The 20,180-nt window shown below is 35.4% G+C and overlaps 1 protein-coding gene across 5 annotated transcripts in view; it reads left to right on the plus strand.

Moving 5' to 3' along the window:
- Window positions 1–20,180, plus strand: part of SCAF8 (SR-related CTD associated factor 8) — a 109,292-nt gene that overhangs the window by 43,923 nt on the left and 45,189 nt on the right. For 4 of the 5 annotated variants that reach the window (XM_065680604.1, XM_065680603.1, XM_065680605.1 and 1 more), the window contains exons 5-15: window positions 468–629; window positions 3,904–4,060; window positions 5,587–5,717; window positions 7,854–8,030; window positions 12,075–12,154; window positions 12,602–12,719; window positions 15,158–15,289; window positions 15,433–15,545; window positions 16,008–16,201; window positions 18,167–18,267; window positions 19,894–20,007. In XM_065680604.1, coding sequence (XP_065536676.1) covers window positions 468–629; window positions 3,904–4,060; window positions 5,587–5,717; window positions 7,854–8,030; window positions 12,075–12,154; window positions 12,602–12,719; window positions 15,158–15,289; window positions 15,433–15,545; window positions 16,008–16,201; window positions 18,167–18,267; window positions 19,894–20,007 — 1,479 coding nt within the window. The remainder of the gene's footprint in view (window positions 1–467; window positions 630–3,903; window positions 4,061–5,586; window positions 5,718–7,853; window positions 8,031–12,074; window positions 12,155–12,601; window positions 12,720–15,157; window positions 15,290–15,432; window positions 15,546–16,007; window positions 16,202–18,166; window positions 18,268–19,893; window positions 20,008–20,180) is intronic. The other variant, XM_065680606.1, reaches the window with a different exon arrangement.

Here is a 20,180-nt window from a genome sequence, read left to right on the forward strand (position 1 = left end):
TTTTCCAGACCAGTACCACTGAATATTCTCAAACAAACAGATGTCTACGTAAATATGTTTTTTTTCTGCAAGGCAAGGATATGCCAAGCACTAATTAAATGTAAAATAAAGTAAATGAATGTTAACTTTAATATTGACTTTGATCATAAAGAAGGACTAAAATATTTTGAATTGTATGTACAGCTAATACCAATGTACTATTAATACATGTTAATTTTTTAGTGGTAGGAAATAGATTTTAAACCATTTACATATTTGCAGAACACGTATAGATGTGATAACTTGAATATTAAGGCTGGCTGGTTTTGAGTGAGTTTAATCTTTCAGGGGAATTTTTTAAATAGAGAACACTTTATTAGTACTTTGCTCTATTTAAGAATTAAAAGAGAACTGATCATACTTATTCTGCCATCAGTGTTTTTTGTTATTTTTCACGTACGTGTAATTCAAATTACTGTTCTTTGTAGTGCAAACCAGAATACAAGGTACCTGGTCTGTATGTCATTGACTCCATTGTGAGACAGTCCCGGCATCAGTTTGGACAAGAAAAGGATGTATTTGCTCCAAGGTTCAGCAATAACATCATCAGCACTTTCCAGAACTTGTACCGTTGTCCTGGGGATGACAAGGTAAACCGCTTACAGATTTTTCTAATTAAGGCAATCTTTAGCATGTTATCTGTGAGGAAGAAAGATTTTGATCTTGCTTTCTGCTTGCTAGATTGGACCTAACTATAGACTTACATGTTTATATGTATTTCTTTGATTTTGCTTGTCTGAGTATAGGGATGGGGGAAAGACACTTCCAATTAGATTAATTAGACTTTTGGAAAGGTTTTCAAGAAGACCAGGTGGATTCAAGTTAATGTATTTTGATGGGGGGAAAAATTAAGAGAGCATGTGGTAGGACAGCGATTTATAGTCAGACTTTTATTGATTTCTTCCCCTCTTCAGTGAAAAAATGAGCGGGCAGGTTTTTTATAGTGTCAAGGAACGGACAACTTTCTTGGTGGCAGTATCTTCAGTGCAACATAGCCTGTTTTGGACTGAAGGAGCAATAGAAGGGAAACAAAGTATCTTAAAAGTTATCTTTCCCTTGATACTGAATCAACCAACAACTGAATAAGGCCAAACTTGAATAATTTGACCCAGTAGTTCAGCTGTTCCCTTGGACCACAGTAGTCAAGACTGCTACCAAATTGTCTTTATAATAGATTGGCTGGAAATAAGCAGCGTGTTCAGGCAGTTTAACTTCCTTTGCATTTGTCACTAATCTTAAAAGAGCTAGGGTTTCTTCTTACTGAGTTGAAAAATTACAAAAAGATGGGAAATGCTGTAAGCTTTATCCTCCACACAAATTTGTGTAATAGAGTCATTAAGTGAAGTAGTGAGTGAGGGGGAACACTGCAGGAGGAGGAAGGCAAGTTATTCTTTGAATACTCATATGCATTCATGCAGCTGTAGTTTTCAACCAAAGATCGGGAAATTCCAGGCATGCATAGAAGATGATTAAGTAAGGCAAGTTCAGCCAGTGCATGTCTCCTGCAGTTGTTTTTAAGATTCCTGCCTTTTTAGAGGAGTTAAGACCTTTGTATGTCAGGATTTGCAAATTTTAAGTGGTTGGAAAAACTGCTGTGAATGTCTTCTCTTCTGCAACTGAATTCTGAGATACTGCTGAACAGATCAAGTTAAATGACATTTTTCCAGTGTGGTTTTAGGTTGTCTGCATGATCAACGTGTGCTGCTTCTGTTCCGTAGTGTTTTATATATAAATAGACAAGATAGTTAACATGTTTTTCTTCATATAGTTGTATTCCTTAAGCAGTGTAAGTTTGTTTTGTGTAATCATTTGGTTTACTACTCTGGGAAATACACTAATGCAGAAATAGCCTGACTTATGGAAGCAAGGACAGGCGGCCTGGGTAGAGTACAGGGATGTTGTCCGGGAAGCTAGGGACCAGGTTAGGAAGGCTAAGGCCCAGTTAGAATTAAACCTAGCCAGGGACGTTAAGGATAACAGGAAGGGATTCTACAGGTACGTAGCAAACAAAAACCGGACTAGGGACAAAATAGGTCTCCTGAGGAAGCTTTCAGGAGAGCTGGCTACACAGGATTTGGAGAAGGCTGAGGTTCTGAATGACTTCTTTGCCTCGGTCTTCACTGGCAAATATTGAGGTCCTTTCCAACCCTAACTATTCTATGATTCTATGATTCTATTGAAGAAGCAGATCTGCCACAAGGATGGGTGCAAGTACGCAGTAAGTGTCTGGTTACAAAAAAAGTATAGTAAATTTATTGTAGGGTAAGAAATAGCACTACTTATGCTATGATATTTCAATGCATGGCAACTAATATATCACATTAGACATGTTTAATGTGAAGAGGGGTAGTAAAGCAAAACCTGTTTGTGGATTGTAAAGCTCCTATCAGGTTCGTTTGTAGGATCTTTTTCACCTCAGTTAGGGAAAATGTATTTTACAATCTGAAGTCTTGCTGCTGTGTTGTGTATGGATTTGGTATTATAAGAAAGTCTTTGATGTGAAAGTAGTTATCATATATCTAACCCAGCAAAAAATTATGCTATCAGAGGTACCTAGATATATTCCTGTTTTCTAGCATTTTGATGTTTAATGTGATTAAAAGGTGTGACAGAAACACAAATTATCCTTATATAAGCAAATGTGGTTTTGTTTTGTTTTTAAATCAAGCAGAAATACATAGCATTTTATTTAAAATAACAAAACAAACCACACTGATTCCTTTGTCTGGCTCAGCAATGGGAAATAGAATGGGGAGATAGATACAGAGGCACAGAAATAATTTTATACTCCAGATCTGGATAGAAGAAGGAACTCTAAATTACATCTTCCATGCAGTGAAAATTCATCTTTTTTCTCTATTAAAGTTAAGTTTCCTCTTGGAGTTCAGGGCAGACAGAGGGTTTTTTTTGTTTTAAACACTGTGGTTAAGTACCCTATATTAATATTTCATAAAATTTAAATAATTAAATCATCTTTATGACAGCAAGCACAAGCTCTTGTAAAGAACTTTCTGCTCTCTATAACACAACAAACTTTTTTCCCTCATCTAAGCAAGGGTCTTTTACTATCACATGTATTTCTATTCAACTTTTCAAAATAAAGCAAAATCTTGCCTTTTGGTAGAAGTGAAGCTGAGAAAAGAAAACATTTAGGAGCAGATCAAAACAGTGGAATAGAAATGCAAGCTGAACAATGAATTACATGTAATGGAGTTGTATGAAATCTTAATTTTGATTTTTTCTTACCCACAATCCACATTTTTTAATGTTACAATGTAATTTCAATAGGTAGGAATTGTGTTCCAGTTTAAATTTTTTAATTCCTTGATTTATCAAGAGTGTTCTCAAAATATTGATGACTTTCCTAATAAAAGTATGTAGCAGTATTATTAGTATGTGCATATTTTTCAGTGGACATAAATAATTTTGGTTCATAGGTAGGTTAGAATTGCATTCCTATATCTCAACTATAAAAGTTAAGAAGACTAGTAATTCCTTGGTTTAATTATTAATAATTCTTTAAAATACTTAAAACAATTGTTCTTCCGTACCATCTTCTAGAAGTAAAGGTGCAAAAGAGCTAGATACGTTTGTTTGGCTTTAATATATTTACTTTTCTGTTGAGAAAAGACTGTCACTATATGCATAGTGTATCTTTACTGTTGCCTAGGGTCAGCTTCAGGTTTATAGCTTAGACATCTTTGGTGTGATCCAGTGTAACTGTTCTTAAGGCTCTTACAGTTTGTAAACTTAAAGGTGTTTCAATCTAGATGGATTGACATTGCTAGTTAAGAATTTTGTAATTGACAATAACAAGAAATACAAGCATGACTCAGATCTTCTGTTATCCTTTCTTCGTTTTAGAGTAAAATTGTTAGAGTGCTGAATTTATGGCAGAAGAATAATGTGTTCAAGAGTGAAATTATTCAACCTCTTTTGGATATGGCAGCAGGAATTCCTCCTCCAGTTGTGACCCCTGTCTTGCCCAGCACTACAGCTGCTATGAGCAACAATACACCAGGTAAGCAAGGACAGGTTAAAACCATACTTAGAATCTAAACACTAGTGTCAGCTTTGGTGCACTGGCTGTTAACATTCTGAAAAATGTCGCACGTTTCCCTTATACAAATCAAATAAATGCTAGAAAGAAACAGAGCCAGCATCTTGATCAGGGAAATGACAGCACCAAGAGGCAGCCTGCTATGCTTACTTTCCAGCAGTATAAGTATATTCAGGTTGAGTAACAGTGCAATAAGACCTAGACAGTCTTTGTTAGTGGTGCCACAACTGAGAGAAACGAAAGAGGACGTCAGTAGCATTTTGCTATCCATAGCATTGAGCTTGCTGGATAATGACAAGAGAGTGCTCCTTTAACTTGTGCTGGCCAGCACACAGTGATTTCAAAGGAAAAAAAACAACACGATACAGGCTGCAGCCGATGATGTACTTCTTTCTCCTTCAGATCTGAGATCTCTCTGCTGGAGAATGGTAGGCAAAAAATTGCTCATGGAGTATGTTCCTGTTAACCAAACATTGATGTTATTATACATGCAGACTTGGTAATTTTGTGCTCTGAGTGTCTTCCTTACTTAGATGGCAGGGAGCTGGCTTTTCAACTTTTTTTGCTTGTGGAGATTTTTTTTATTCCAGGTTGGGAGTATTTTGCATATAGAAATTGGGTTTTGGCACATACGGACCTGCTTTTGTCACCCACCTTTAGCTGACACTGCTGAAAAGCAGTGAGGTGGAGAAATCCACCTTACTTTTCATTGGTGTTTGTAAATATGTGAAAACTCCAGCTCATGGGTTGGATTGGCTGCATCTTCTAGCTCAGTATTTTTTATTGTCATTAGTTTGATTAGTTGAAATTGCTGAAATCATAGGCCTACTCTTAATGCTTTTTAAAATTCTGATGTAAATTGTCTTTAAAACAGCTAATCTAGTCATTTACACTTAGCATCCATTTTATATTTCTACTTCTGAGCTAAAAGCAGGACTATTTATGAGGATGGAGGATTTTCTGGATTATGACATGAAACTAGTTATCAGATTGCTGATTTAGTCTCAGGCTAAAATAAGGCTAAAATAAACAATCTTCATGAATCCAGCTGCTGCAGGTTGAAATTTCTGATAGTATCCTTTAGGCTTCTCTTGGGGATAAAGTGCAAGTCCAGCAAGTTCTGGACTAACAGATGTTGCTGATTAGATTACTAACAATTATCATTTGGTATATATTGTTTCCATTAAATGGTTTGGATTACTGTGTGAAATCTATTAATTTTCCATTTGTCAATGTTTTTGTTAGTAGTCCCCATAGGTCAGTAGTGGAAAGAGCTGTGAACTACACTTACAGTAATCCTGCTGAGAAATGTTGATACGAGTCTGTTATTTTTGTATGCTCTATGTGTGTGTCAGAAAAATGGTTTCAATTGATGTTAATACAGTTCTTTCTCAGTACTTAGTAATAGCAGGTTTTTTTCTTTCTTCTAGCACAATTTCTAGTTCTCTGTGTTAAAATATTTTGGCATTGGATTTTCTGGTTTTTAGGAACACCTGTGACTCCAGTTACTCCAGCCAATGTAGTGCAAAGTTTACCTGATCCTTGGGTATCTCAGATTGCTAATACAGATACCCTTGCTGCTGTTGCACAGATTTTACAGAGTCCTCAAGGCCAACAGGTAAATATTTTGTAGACGGTTACACTGTACACTGAGTGATACTTTGTGTCTTTGCAGTACACTTAAGGAGTGGAATGCACTTTGTGAAATGTGGAGGAATAGCTTTTAAGGAAGGAAAGGATGTTAAGGGAGACTGGAAAGCGTGGAAAGTTAATAATGTAATTTTGAAGAAAAAAGGGGTGAAGCAAAAGAAAACTATTGTGCAGATGAGAAGTGAATGAAAGTTTTAAAAACTGCAAATCACAAAGAAATTACATTGGATATTTTGTTCAAAATGGTAAAATATTGAAGAAAATGGATTTGGGGAGAGGGAAAATATGGTCTTAAGTAGAAGTATGGAGACAGGCTGGATATACTGTAAATATGTACATACAGATCTCTAGGACTGGTAGGTGAACTGCAACATTTGCTTTGATTCTCTTTTTTTCCTGTTCTTCATGCCACTCCACCCGCCCCCTTCCCAGGCACCAAAGTCTTTGATTTCATCTTAAAATTGTGTTTTATGTGTGAGAGTGCATGTAGATAAATTGGAAATCTAAACATAGGAGAGGGCAGAGTAAAAAAGATGTGACCAGCAAGAATGTGAAAACAGCTAAAATGGTGACCACCCAGGATTTTCCCACTCTGGGGCTTCCATCTCTGCTTCTTCAGTTTGATTCCTTCCTACTCAGAACAATGAACAGGATGGACCAACCATATTTGCTCATCTTTTGTGGATCAGCCAAGAACAGAGAGGGTAGCTCTTCAGCTTTACATGTTGCAGTAAAGGTAAAAGAATAATGGAAGCGTTTTCAGAGGCTCAGCTGTAGGAGTCTGTATGATTGCTTTTAAAAAAATAAGAAGAGTTGTTTCACATTATCAGAAGGTCACTGTAAAGCAGTCCTGAAAAAGGATCGTACATCTTTGATGCATTGTGGAAAAGATGATCAGTGTAATCAGCTTGTGCAGAGTTTCTGGTGAGCTGTAGTAAGAAGGGAAGGATTGAACCCCAAAGAGATCAGTGGTGAACCCCACAAGGAGGTAGGATATGAATGTAAAGGTAATCAGGGACTTCGAATCCAGAGACTGGATTTGCTCAGCTTTTTTAACAAGACTGCCCCAAAGGTAAGGTTCCAGGGGTTTACTTCTTGGAAGGTTAAAACACAGCTTCTGCTAATTCCATGCTATGTTAGGAAAGCTTTTTTCCATAGGATTAGTATTCTTTACTTTTGTGTTAAGTTAATTCTGTTCAAAACAAACCACTCCAATCACCACACCACCCCCCAAAACTATTTTAAAATGATATTTGAAACACCCAACACTATTTTTAGATAGTATGTTTTGACATCTGTCTTTTGATGTTACCCATACTTTGTTTTTACTGTAACATACTTTGGTGTTACCGTACATCTGTTGCCCTGGAGTGGCTGCTTCTGGTTTAGCATTGCATCTAGGCAAATTTTATCCTAAGATAGTCCTATACAGAGCGCAGAGTCTGTGTCATTGAAGGATGTCAAATTATAGTCCCAGTTGCTGGTCAATTTGCTTTTTGTCTTTTGTTAACAGAGCAAAGGAACTGCATTCAGTCAGCACAAACCTGAGTTTCAGCATGAGATTTTCATTGTGACTAATCTAGAAACACTAGTGCAAACTCTTCATATAGTCCTGTTGCATTAGCTTAAAGTGGAGCTTGCAACAGTGCTTTTGCTTTCTCTACACAAATATTACAGCATACAGATTTTCCTAATATATGTGGGCCCTTAGGAAGCTGAAGTAGGCTAACAGATTTTTTTCAGGTCAGAAGGAATCAAACTGGAGAAACAGAAGAGGGGAAACCCTAGAAAGCAGGAAATCCTGAGTGGTGACTGGTCATCATGCAACCTGTCAGAGCAAGTTAGGAGAAAGAAGCATCTGCATGTCTTATCAGCTACAGAAAACAAATTAGCCAGTAAGTGGGAACAAAATTTGCCATAAATGAAAACAAATTAAGATGAAATATTAGCCATAGGTTAGATGATACTGCATTCCTGAGGTCTGTCTTCTGTTTTTTCTTTTTTTTTTTTCTCCCCTAAGTGGAAGGGAAAAATACTAGTTTTGTTTTTTTGCTTTAAAAAAATACTTTTTTGCTTAATGCATTTGTTATCTTTTCTATTTTAGCTTCAGCAATTGATACAGACACTGCAGATACAGCAGCAGAAACCTCAGCCTTCACTACTTCAAGCTCTGGATGCTGGTCTTGTTGTTCAGTTGCAGGCCCTCACAGCACAACTTACAGCTGCAGCTGCTGCTGCTAACACACTTAATCCACTGGAACAAAGTGTCTCTTTTAATAAGGTAGAAGTAAAATAAGTTTGAAGAAATACCTATTGTTAAAATATATGTAAGTGAAAGAGTCTTCTTTTGAATTTTACTGTTTGTCTTCAGAGATTTTAAAAATACATTTTATATTGTGAAGTGCTCTATCTTGAAAATCAGAAAGTCTAGAGAGTGGTATAAATGAAAATAATAGTTTTATATGAGTTTCGGCATTTTGTAGAATACTTTGAGTTGGAAGAGGATACGTAAGGGTTATCAGGGGTGAAGATGGACGTGATTTAGCAAAGTTAAGCCATTGTTACATCTTTTTCTTTACCCTTTGTAACACAGCGGTGAAAACTGAGCATGTCTTGTACTTCCCTTTCCTGTGTTTATGATCTGTGCTGTTTTCCCAATAAAGTGTGATTAGACTTATAATTTTCATATAAATGCCAAGAAAACTTGATCTTAGCCACAAAGTGATTGTAAGTGAAGAAATAGATATATGACTGTAGTTAAAACTAGTCATGTGACACTTTTTAGAGGATGTCAAAATGTAAAAACCAAACCAACTCTGTAGGTAAAGAAACTTTGTATGCATTGCAACATACGTGCCTATCAAAAAAAAAAAAAAAAACAAAAAACAACCAACCAACAACAAAATGGAATTTAAGAAGATTAATGTAGTTGAATGCCAGGTAGCAATAACCATGCTAGAAAATACAGTAGTGATACTATACTATCATTAGAATAAAAAAGGAAGAACTTCTATTCAAAGATTAAAAAATAAGTAAATAAAACTTGTCCCATTATCTTTGGAAGAAACAGTTTGTATGTAGATAGTATCTGTAGGATCATCCTGGAATGAATAAATATTAAAAATAAGGAAGTCAGAGAAGCAAAACTCCCTTTTTTTCCCCTAACCCAGATAACCTCTTTTTTAGGCAGTTAGCTGCTCAGAACTTCACAAGTGTTGAGTTAAAAGTTTTAGCACAATTTATCTTTTATTTCTTGAATTTGTCCTGCTAAGCTCAAATCTGTGAAATAATAAAGAGTTGTCATGACTAATGAAAGTAGTGCAGCTGTAAAAATAAGTAAGGGGCAAAATAGCCTGTACTCATGCTGTAATCACAGCTGTAACCATCAACTTGAGTAGAGTAAAATCACAGGAAATAAATGCATTACTTAATAGGGACTGCCTCAGTATTTAGATACAAAAATTAATAATACAGCATTGTATTAGGGTTTATTCTGCTGACTTCAATTCCAGCATTTACATGGATAGGCATGTTCATAGGTATGGGTGTCTTGAATGTTGGACAGCTTAACTGGAGAAAACAGGAGGAACTGGCATTCTGCTGAGTTGTTTATATACATTGTGTGAGTTTGGCTGGTGCTCTTCAGTTAGCTGATGCTAGTAATAGTATGCAGGAGTCTTGTCATTATGTGATTCTAATTTCTGGGACTTAGAAGGTAAGTGTTGTGGAAGGAATTCTTCTGGCCATGTGATAATTTACATGCAAACTTCCAGTCAGCATACAGCATTGATTTGTTCTTGTAAGTTGTGGAAGACTTGTTTTCATAGTATGTGATCTGTACCTCAGTTCTGCATTATACAAGTAGTGTCAGATTATAACATATCTCAAATTCCTGTTCAGTGTTCTGTAGCATCTTTATGAATGAACTGATCTGTGTCTTGTTAGTCTGTTGAGGTTTTTACTCAAAGATTAGGCTGCTTTTTTTTTTCTTTTTTTAATAGAACTTTGGTGCTACCATATCTGTATTCTTCTTTTTCTGAGGTTTGAGGATATCTGAATCTAAGTCTAGGCATTGTAGAAGAGTATATATTAATATATATGTATTAATGATCTATCTTAATTTTGCAGTGAGGTTTGGGGATAATAATTTTCCCTGCTTTTTTTAGTGGTTTTTATCAGCACCAATATCATCTGGCATATGAATCCTAGTTCTCAATATCTGAAGACCACAAGTCATAATGATGTAATTGTTTATTAGACTATATCTGTTTTATTATATAGTTAATTGTGTGTATATATATATATATATTACTAGATATAGCAGCCTTAATAAAAAAAAGTGTTAAAGCTGTATTTACTTTTATAGGAAGCACCTATAAGTGCAAGTGTTTTAGCTTAAATCAGGAGCATGCTTTTGAGGTGAAACTTTTCATTGTTTGTATGTACCCCACATCATTTCACATTGCAGAGCAATCTTGGATACATAAAGTAGATGCATTTAGGTTAAGCTAAAGCAAAAGATAGCCTGCAACTGCTAATGAACACTCAGTTGACAGGGCCAGGCTGGAGCTGCTTTAAAGTAACTAGTGACAAAATCTAAATAGCATGCCCAAATAAAATAAAAACTGCAAACCAGATTTATTTAAGAGGAAAGTTTTGGGAATGCTTTGTATCCTGCTGAAAAGTCTAGGTCTCTCTTAGTGAACTTACAGGATGCTCAGAAGTTCTGTAGAGTTTTTGTATGCATTTTAAAGAGCTTGCAATAGTTTTGTATTTAACACAAAATGCATCAATTGTAGTTGATGATACTGTTAGAGATACAAGTGTCATAACCCAGAGGTTCAGAACAGTGCAGTGAACAGCAGTACTAGACTGTTTGTTTGAGTACCAGACATCCAGTTGCTTGATCTCTGGGGTTCTAGTCTTTATGAGAAAATAACAATGGAGCAGGATCCAGCAGGGTACCCTGGCAGCTAATACCATCCGTGATTGTGTGAACCCGAGTATAGTCAGGTGGTTGATGGAAATGATCATCCCATCTAGACATCCGATGTACTCTAGCCTACATCTAGAGTATCACATCTGGTTTTGCTGCCTTCCCCCTGTACAAGAAAAGACATTGACAAACTGGATGTTTCTGCTGTGTTTTCTGAGAGATATATTCAGTCCTGCTTTCATATATATATCAGATTATTTCATTGGGAAAGTAGTTCTAAAAATTCTTGATTGTTCAGTCTCTTAGTTAGCTAGTGCTTTGCTCTTCTTGCTGGACTCCAGTAACTGAGATTAGAGTATTCTGAGAAAGAAAATGGGCTACTGAATCATCATAGCTTGTTACTGGAGATGTTTTTGTCTTGGTATTTTGAGATGACTACCCCATGTTCTCATCCTTTTGTTTTTAACTTCTAAGCCCAGGGTTTAAGAAGTTATGGCTGATAGTAGTACAGCATTAAGTCTGCTTGTCAGAAAACTTCCAAGGTGTAAAGATGCATGCGTATGGGTTTGATAGCACTGCACTGTCAATACATAGTTACTGAAAAAAGTCCCATCTCAGTGGCAAATAATATTTTTGTATTTCTTCATGCCTCTTCACTCTTCTCTTCAAGAAAGTAAAATGCTACTGAAATGCTTCTGGGCTATTTAAAAACTAATAAGCCAAACATTTTTAGTTCAACAGAACCTACAGTGTAGACATTTTTACAGATGAAATAGATTTATTGAAGTTTTTCTTTTTCCCTGTCAGATACCTTTCTTTTTATCCCTCTAGAGGATTATTCCTCTTTCATGATAACTACTTGCTTTGATTTTTTTGCAGACTATATGAGAAGTTGTTATCAAGGAGCAATATTTTTGAAGGAATTCAGGTTGTCTAAATGACACGTGTATGTGAAAATACAGTAATTCTTTGCGAAGTAATCAAGCTGTAGGTCTTCTTTTGATACGAGCAGAGCAGTTTGCTGGTTGCCAGAGGACTGAATAGTTGGCCTCTTCATAGTAATTTCTTCTAATTAAAGGTACCATTACATAAAATTAATCTTTATTTAAGCCTTTCTCCAAACTAGTTGTTACTTACTATGGAAAGAACATGTGGTTGTACTTGTCACAGTAGCCAGAGCACAGGAAAGCCATGGACAAAATTTGGTATTTGATGCGTTGAAGAGTTTGATAGCAGTAGTAGTACGACATTTGATTTTATTCAGGTTATTTGCCATCCTTCTTTATTTTTTTCATCTTGAGAAATAAGAGCATTTTTCTTTCAAAAAGTAAATATACATAAAGGGACGTATAAAGAGTACTCAATTATGCTTACTTTGCTTTCTCCTAGAAGCTGATGGACAGGTTTGACTTTGGGGAAGAATCTGAACAAAATGAAGAGCCTAAGAAAGAAGCTCCAACTTCCCAACTGTAAGATCAAGCTATGTTTCTTATGGAAAGGGCTAAAATCTGCCTGACACTAGTTGAACATTAGGATCAAATAGTAAGGAAAATGTTGTTTCTTTCAGAGCATAAGTATACTATACCAGTAGGAAAAGAAAAGACAGTTTCCTAAATTTATGAAACATATGCATTTTAAAAATACTTACTATAAGGCTCTGTACCAGAAGTTCTGTTGATTTCATCTTAGAAGTTAGCATGTTCTTTACTTTGTTAATTAAATTCATAGTGTTAATGTGATGGTGATGGTACCAGAAGGTAGAACTAGTTACATTGTCTTCATTATTTTGCATTTTTAGTTAAACTGAAACTCAGTTGCAAAGATCTGTTTACCAACTGTTTAAATCAAGAGAAAACCTTTTTTTTTTTTTTTTTTTTTTTAATTTTTATTTTTTTATTTAAATGATTTCATTTTAGGCCTTTAGTACCAGAATCTGTGAACAACTCCCTTTTTCACCAATTAGCTGAACAGCTACAGCAACAAAATTTAGAACACCTCAGACAACAGCTTCTGGAGCAACAGCAGCCTCAAAAGGTAAGAACTCCATCTTGTGGCCGTTGTTAATTATGATGTTCTCCACTGATAAAATTTATACTCCAGGACAAGAAAAAATTGTCTTATTACTGACACTTCTCTTATAATAAAAATCTTTGTCACTAGCTGATCATCCAACAGAAGCTGACAGAGTAAGTGGAATAAGCAGAAGAAAGTACTTAAAGTAAGGGAAGAGAATGCAACCAAATGTTTGGGGTGGACATTTTGCTTCTCTTGGGAAAGAGTAACTTTTAGCTGAGTTAGAGACTGATTGTGCTTTAGGTGGTCAGCTCTTTATATGGGGAAAGAAGGCTTTTTCCCTGCTGTCAGAGAGAAAATGGTGAGCACTGGAATGATTATGTCCCTGGTATGAAGGGAGAGCAGTGTGCAAACTGCTGCTGCAGAACCATCAAGAGGACAGAATAGAGAATGAGGATGACTTCTGTTTCCTCTACCAAGCTTGAAGTCTTGACTAATAAATGTCTCATTCTGTTGAAGAATCTGAGCTAAAGAACAGAGTCATGAATTTCCTCAGAAATTATCAGTTAAGAACTGATGCTGTAGACAACCAAAGTTTCCTTCTTAACTGTGTGAACTGAGTCCTCTCTCTCCATTGGAGTAAACTGGCTTATTTCTTCTGAGGTTTGTCCTTGGTATTTGACTGCTTTTTCCCCTTCCTGATCCCAATGCCTGATCCAAATAGAAAAAAAAGACCCTGAAAGTTTATTCTGTCTCTCTTTATATCTGCTGACCAGATACAAAGTGGACTTTCTGTGAAGTTTTGGAATTAGTTTCACAGTAAAACAGAAATCTCAGGAAGAAAATCTAAGGGAGCACAACCTGAACAAACATCTGTTGGGGGTTTTAGTTTAACCTGTGTGAAAGTGCAGTTGCTCAGCTTTCAGTCAAGAACATCCTTTGAGTTTTGAATTTGTGACTTTAAGTTTAGTAAAATAGTAATTTAATTTTTACTAGATAGTATTTTCTTATTCTACTGCTTTATTGTACTATGTTTTATTTTCATTTTTCATTTGAGCACAGTTACTGAGAGATTGTACAACATAGCTACAGATTAAATGTCTTTTTTGTATGTCGATGGATGTCTACCAGTTTCTGGCTTTAAACGCTAAAATGTTGTAAAGCAATATAACTTTGAAGAGTGCATCTCTGTTTTAGGAGCTTTTAATGTGATATTCCTAAAAATAGCTATCTAATTTGAAAATAAAAATGCTGAATACCTACCTTACTGTAAAATAAACAGAATTATAGTTTACATTACTTTCATCTATGAAATTAAGTTACAGTACATTTATGGGTGCAGTGTTTGCATGACTCACCTCTTAATATTTGATCTCCTATTACAAGTCCAGAATCTGTTTCCATTCAGATCCACTCACTTTCTCGAGTTTCTTGTCTAGTCAGTACAGAGACAAAGTTTATTTTCACCTTGAAAGCGGCCTAAAGACACAACCTTCTGCTGTAATGACAGCAGTGTGTTAGGAGAAAAATTTTCTTTAATTTCATGTTTAGGCTTCAGTGAGAAAGATTAAGGGAAAAAGAAGGAAAGATAAAACACAAACCAAAATTATTACACATCTGATTAGAAGCAGAGGGGGAGAGGAGGAGAGGATAGAGGACAGAGACAGAAGGAGCAACAAGAAATGTAGGAGTTGATATCGAGAAACAGATTGTTGAAGAATAATTCAATATAAGGAAAATGAGACAATGTTAGAAGGAAACACATTAACTGAATTATAGCAGAATTTTTTATTTTTCTGCAGACTGTAATTATAAGCTGTTCAAAAACTATGAAGGTAAAGCAAACAAACCTTGGTGCTACATGTCATTCTGCTAAATTTCTACCATTCTTCTGGCAGATAGAATACCCAGCATTTGTTTAATTGAAGTGAAAATATACTGTGAATCACTGAAATGTTTACCTGCAATATTATAGGATTATAAGTCTATTATTACTTTTCAAACTTGTTCTAATTGCATTTGTGCATATTTTCACGGCATTATCTGCATTTCTTGAATATCTTTCATATCCTACAGATATTTATACCAAATCTGTGCTTTCAGTCCAGTGTATAGGCCCTTACAGCTTTTCCTCTAGCAAATCAACAATACATTTAGTATTTTACATTTTAAAATTTTGGTGAGGTTTTTTTTCTAGAGTGCTTGTTTTGTTAGGTCTCCTGTAATTGACGTATTGGCATAAATGGCACAACATCTTTATCTTGTAGAAATTAGTTGTCTGAAATCACACATTGTATTTGTAGTTTTTAACTAGTTAAATTGGTATTTCAAATAAAAAAAACTTGCAAAATAGTTTTTCAGAGATATTTGAACTATTGTTTCTTATGGTATTCCATTTTGACGCAGTAAGCATATTGAATGATGAGGCTTTTTATGGTATATTATTATTTATCATTTAGGCAAGCCCCGAGGAGAATCAAGAAGGAAATTTTGGTTCAGAGCACTCTGCATCACCATCACAAGGGAGTAGTCAGCAGCAGTTTTTAGAAGTAGAAACAAATGTAGATGATTCAATGGATATTCAACAACAGGTAAAAATATTATAAATCTGATTACAGAAGTTGGAAGGAAAATACATACTAAGATGATTTCAATATGTATGCTTTCATATAGTCATATATACTGTGAGTATATTTATTAAATGTTACTGAACAACTGTTATGTTTGATCTCAGGACATGGATATAGATGAAGGACAGGATGTTGCTGAAGAAGAGACTTTTGAGCAAGAAGAAAAGAAATCAGCTGTTCGTTCAAGATCAAGAACTCGCTCAAGATCTCGTTCAAGGTTTCATGATTAACTTGTATTACATAAATGAAGGGTTTTTTGAATCCAAGTTGCAAGTTGTGTTTATCAGTCTTAATTCTGTATTTTCCAAAATTGCAACGAGCAGTTTTTGGAAATGAAAAACATGTGTTCATGTAATATTTGTGTGTTAGATGCAGACTTTCTGTATGAGTTCATTTTTCATATCTATGTTTTACTTTAAATTTTGTAAGACTTACTCAGGTGACAAAAATAACTTACACTAGCCAGCTAGACAGGTTTTCTATACCAGAGAAATACTGTTACGGAACATTTTCTAGTTCTCACACTAATGACATTAACCTTATTTCCTGAAGTAGTTTTACTGAACATAACAGAAATGTCTGTATCATGCTTAAAGTTTATAGTTAGAAGACAACACATTTTTTTTAGTTTTTTTTTTTTTTTTTTTTAACTCAGCATACTGAAATTAAGTGTTTGTAGGTCACCAAGAAAACGAAGGTCAAGATCACGGTCTGGTTCTCGTAAGCGTAAACACAGAAAACGTTCACGCTCAAGATCAAGAGAAAGGAAGAGAAAGTCATCTCGGTCATATTCCAGTGAGAGAAGGGCTAGGGAAAGGGAAAAAGAACGTCAGAAAAAGGGTTTGCCTCCTGTACGGTCAAAAACACTAAGTGGTAAGTAGGAGCTGCTTACTCTTTTAATAATGTAGAATTAAAGGGAACAAAGGCTTTCTTTTCATTGAAAGAGTACTCTTTAAGAAATACAGTAACCATATTCTCTCATATAATGTTTCGCACAACTTAGGTACGTCATTTCATCTTAGAGGAAAGCAAGTGTAGTGTTCTACTGATGATTTTACGCAGTGTTGCACCAATGATTTTACTTCTGAACAGAGAGTAGCAAGGGTTGTCCCTAAGTTACAGTCTGCTTTCTCTTTAATGCTATCTTCTGTGAGGCATTTGAAGATGATCGCGCTTGGTCTGAAAGTTGGTATGCTGATATCACTTTATCATTTATCTGACAAGATAAGAAGTTTAAAATTCATTATTACAAAAGAAAGACTGTCCTATTCTCTTCACATTAATATTCTACATCATTCCAGGGTAGCTTTAAATTCAGACCTGTATTATAGTTTAGATGAGTGGTTTTGTTGTTTTTTTTTTTTCTCTGGCTGTTCACATGAAAAGAGACAAATTAGTTTTGTAGTGTAGAATTCTCCCAGCAGCCCACAAAGCAGGGGACTATAATCAGAATGGATGGGAGGCAGGGATGTTAAATGACCTGATGACAAGCAGCAGCAATTGAGGTCCCGTGAGGTGACCTGGCTCGTGGAAAGGAGATATTAAGAAGGCTGAAGTATGGAAACTTTTGGGGAGGTAAATAAATAAACAAATAGCTAATTAACATGACAGGTGTTCTGCTTCATAAAATTTGTTCATTGTCAGCCACTGTTACCACTTGATGAGGTCTGAAGAATTATTTCCTAGAGCTTAACACCCTGAGAAACAACAGGGCCATCTACAAGCATGGGAGGAACAAGTTTTGTCTAAGAGAAATCTTAAGGCTAGTCTTCTGCAGTACTGCTGAGTACTGCTGTCTATTGAAACTGTTAGCTGGTGGAGGAACACACACTTGTTTCCCGTTGGGTGCAGCAAGATTGGTACAGGAAGGATGTGTGACGTATCAAGATGATGATGAAGACAGAATATTTTCTTGGTTTAAGATAAGGTAACCCAAGAGATCCAGGTTCTCTAGTTTTGTTCTGCCTTCAACTCTTGAAGATCCTGGGTGGTTTACTCAACTGAGTTACTCACCAGTGACCCGAGTAATAGGTGGTTGAGGAAAACCACCAATAAAAGAGTTATCTTCTTTTAAGTGGAGTTAAGTGCTGTGAATGTTTCAAGGCTTGCACAAATAGGTTGGGAAATATTTTGGAGACAAAACGATTGGAAACATATACGATATGGGAGAAGGAAGTTCTAGCTCACATGTCCATGAGTATATATGTTTGACAAGGAGGACAAGGGATAGGCGTTTGGGAGACAGATTACAGGGATCTGGGCTAGTGGTGGAATTGACAAGAGTTGGAAGCATCAAGGACATCTTCAGCTCAGTGGTGGGCCTCAGCCAAGTTTGTGTTTCTGGGATGTTCCCACAAGTAAAGTAAAAATATAGTTTCTGTTTCTTTCATGTGAAAATGCAGTGAGTAATACTGCAGTTAAGTTTCTTCCATAATACACCTCTAGCCAGTTAGAGCTTAAGTCTTAGTTCTTTAGAACTGTCTTTATATCCTAGAGGCATGTTTTTTATGGAACATGGAATATTTTTTTTCCTAAGTGATTTCGATTGCAGTTTAATAATCTACAGATTTTTTTTTCTAATTTCTTTTAAAAAACCTATTTTCTTTGAAATAAAATGAAACAAGAAGAGTGAACACTTGTACTGAATATTTGTTTGGTGTCTTTTAACCCTTTAACATTTTTGTTAATGTACTTTATATAGTAAACAACAGATTTACTGTTTTTACTTTTTGATCAGCGATTTCTGTGTAATTGTAAAGCCCTTTATATCCATGCTATAGAGTATTTTATAAGCTAACTTTCTAATAGTTGGATTGACTGTAATGTGTCTCTTGACAGTTTGCAGTACCACTCTTTGGGTAGGTCAAGTAGACAAGAAGGCTACACAGCAAGATTTAACTAACTTATTTGAAGAATTTGGACAAATAGAGTCAATTAATGTAAGTAAGAAAGTTGTCATGCATTTTCAGGAATTATGGACTTGTAACTTAAATATGTTTATGCCTCTGAATTCCTTTTAGCAGCTTAAGCTTGTATTTAGGAGACTTTTTTATGACTTTAGAAGCTGTGGCTATGATATTTGATTATTGGTTTCCATGTACTGTCTTTTGAAGCATGAACAACAGTATGCTTCCTGCTAAAATGGCTTTTCCCAAGGACTAACGGTTTACACAGGGGGTAAACCAGCATCCAGACAACTAAAAAGCTATGTCTTTTCTCTTTTTTGTGATATGGCACAGGTCAGGTATAATTTTTCCTTGGATTAATGGACACAAGCTGACGTGTATCCACATCGTTCTTGGTTATGTTTCATACAGAGGCTTCCTAAAGTAGAATGAATGTAGATGAACATTTAGAAGGAAATAAATTGTACTGTAAACAAGTGCTTATTCTAAAATGTGACAGTTAAACAGATGCTTTTGATTAGGAGATACATTTCTCATGATTCAGAGTAATTTAGATTTAGCTGTTCAGAGTCGTATTTTAGTGTTGCCTATAATTCAGCTTCAAGAGAAAGTATTTTTCTCCTAATGTAACACATCTGCATGAGAGACATTTGGATTTTTGTTTCTTGCTCCAGCAGTTTTAAAGTTCTTCTCATGCAATTTCGTTCATGTCAGATAATATTTCTAGTATTTTTCCTATTATGTTAATATATTCAACTATGTTGTTAATCAGGAATAGTTTTGTGGCATTACAGAATCTTTTAAAAAGCTTCACAAGTCCAAAACACCCCAGTAGCCTGACATTTAAGCATCATTTTGATTTTCAGGAACTAGCAATTAAGAAATTTAAAAGGAAAGTAATGTAACAATCATGATATCCCAGTGCCTGTTAGATTTCAGAGGCAAATCGTAATGTAAATAGTTCATCCTACATGTTCCACAAAGCTTTAAGTACTTGGGATAATGTTGTAAATCTTAAACATATTTTCATAAGAACTGTTTTAAAGGCTGTCATTTTAAATATTTTTGTTTATTACATTACTGTGTGCTCCTAGGCAACATGAAAGCACACCTATATTTTTTACTACAATAAGCAGTTGTCATACATGATTTGCAAACTTTCAGAGATTACATGCCGCATCATACTTTTCTTTCCTAAATAAAACATTAAAACTAGTGGAAATCACACTTCAGGAAGGAGGACTCTAACTTTCAAAAGTGCAAGATAGTTTTAATCACTAGTTCATGCCTCTGTTGAAGGTTGTCGCTCAGCTCAAAGTGGATTTGAAGTTTAAGAAGAGGTATCAACCTCTGATTTTCTGAAGTTGTCATAGTAGAACTCCCAGCTTTTGCCTACTCCATGTTATTCAGATCTTTCACATAATTTTTATCACCCATTCTTCAGCTTGCTGCTGCTGCTTGGCAGTGTTGTAACTGAAGTTCTCTGCCAATATCATTCTTCATTTTTTGCTGCTCAAAATTGTTAATATTGCTGATTAAGCTAACAATTGTTTTCAGTGTAAGCCTTCCCTTTTTTAGTATTAGGATACACTTAGTGTAGTTACATAATCTGAAGTACTGGTTCTCCTACTTTCTAAGACCATTGCTTTTTTTCCATAGATGATTCCTCCAAGAGGGTGTGCTTACGTCTGTATGGTTCATAGACAAGACGCATATCGTGCTCTTCAGAAACTTAGTTCTGGGTCCTATAAAATTGGATCTAAAATTATTAAGGTAAGTTGATTTTAATCTAAGAATGCTATCCCTTTCCAATTCAGTTTTAATATGATGATTTGTCCTGTAGTAGTAGTTCATTCAAATGTGCAACATGGAGAAGAAGAATGAAACAATAAGGTGTAAATTGTTTTCTTTCCTCTCTGTGTAAAATGCAGCTTGTAACAGATGAT

This window comes from Lathamus discolor, chromosome 5 (genome assembly GCF_037157495.1).
Source record: "Lathamus discolor isolate bLatDis1 chromosome 5, bLatDis1.hap1, whole genome shotgun sequence".
Classification (NCBI taxonomy): Eukaryota; Metazoa; Chordata; class Aves; order Psittaciformes; family Psittacidae; genus Lathamus; species Lathamus discolor.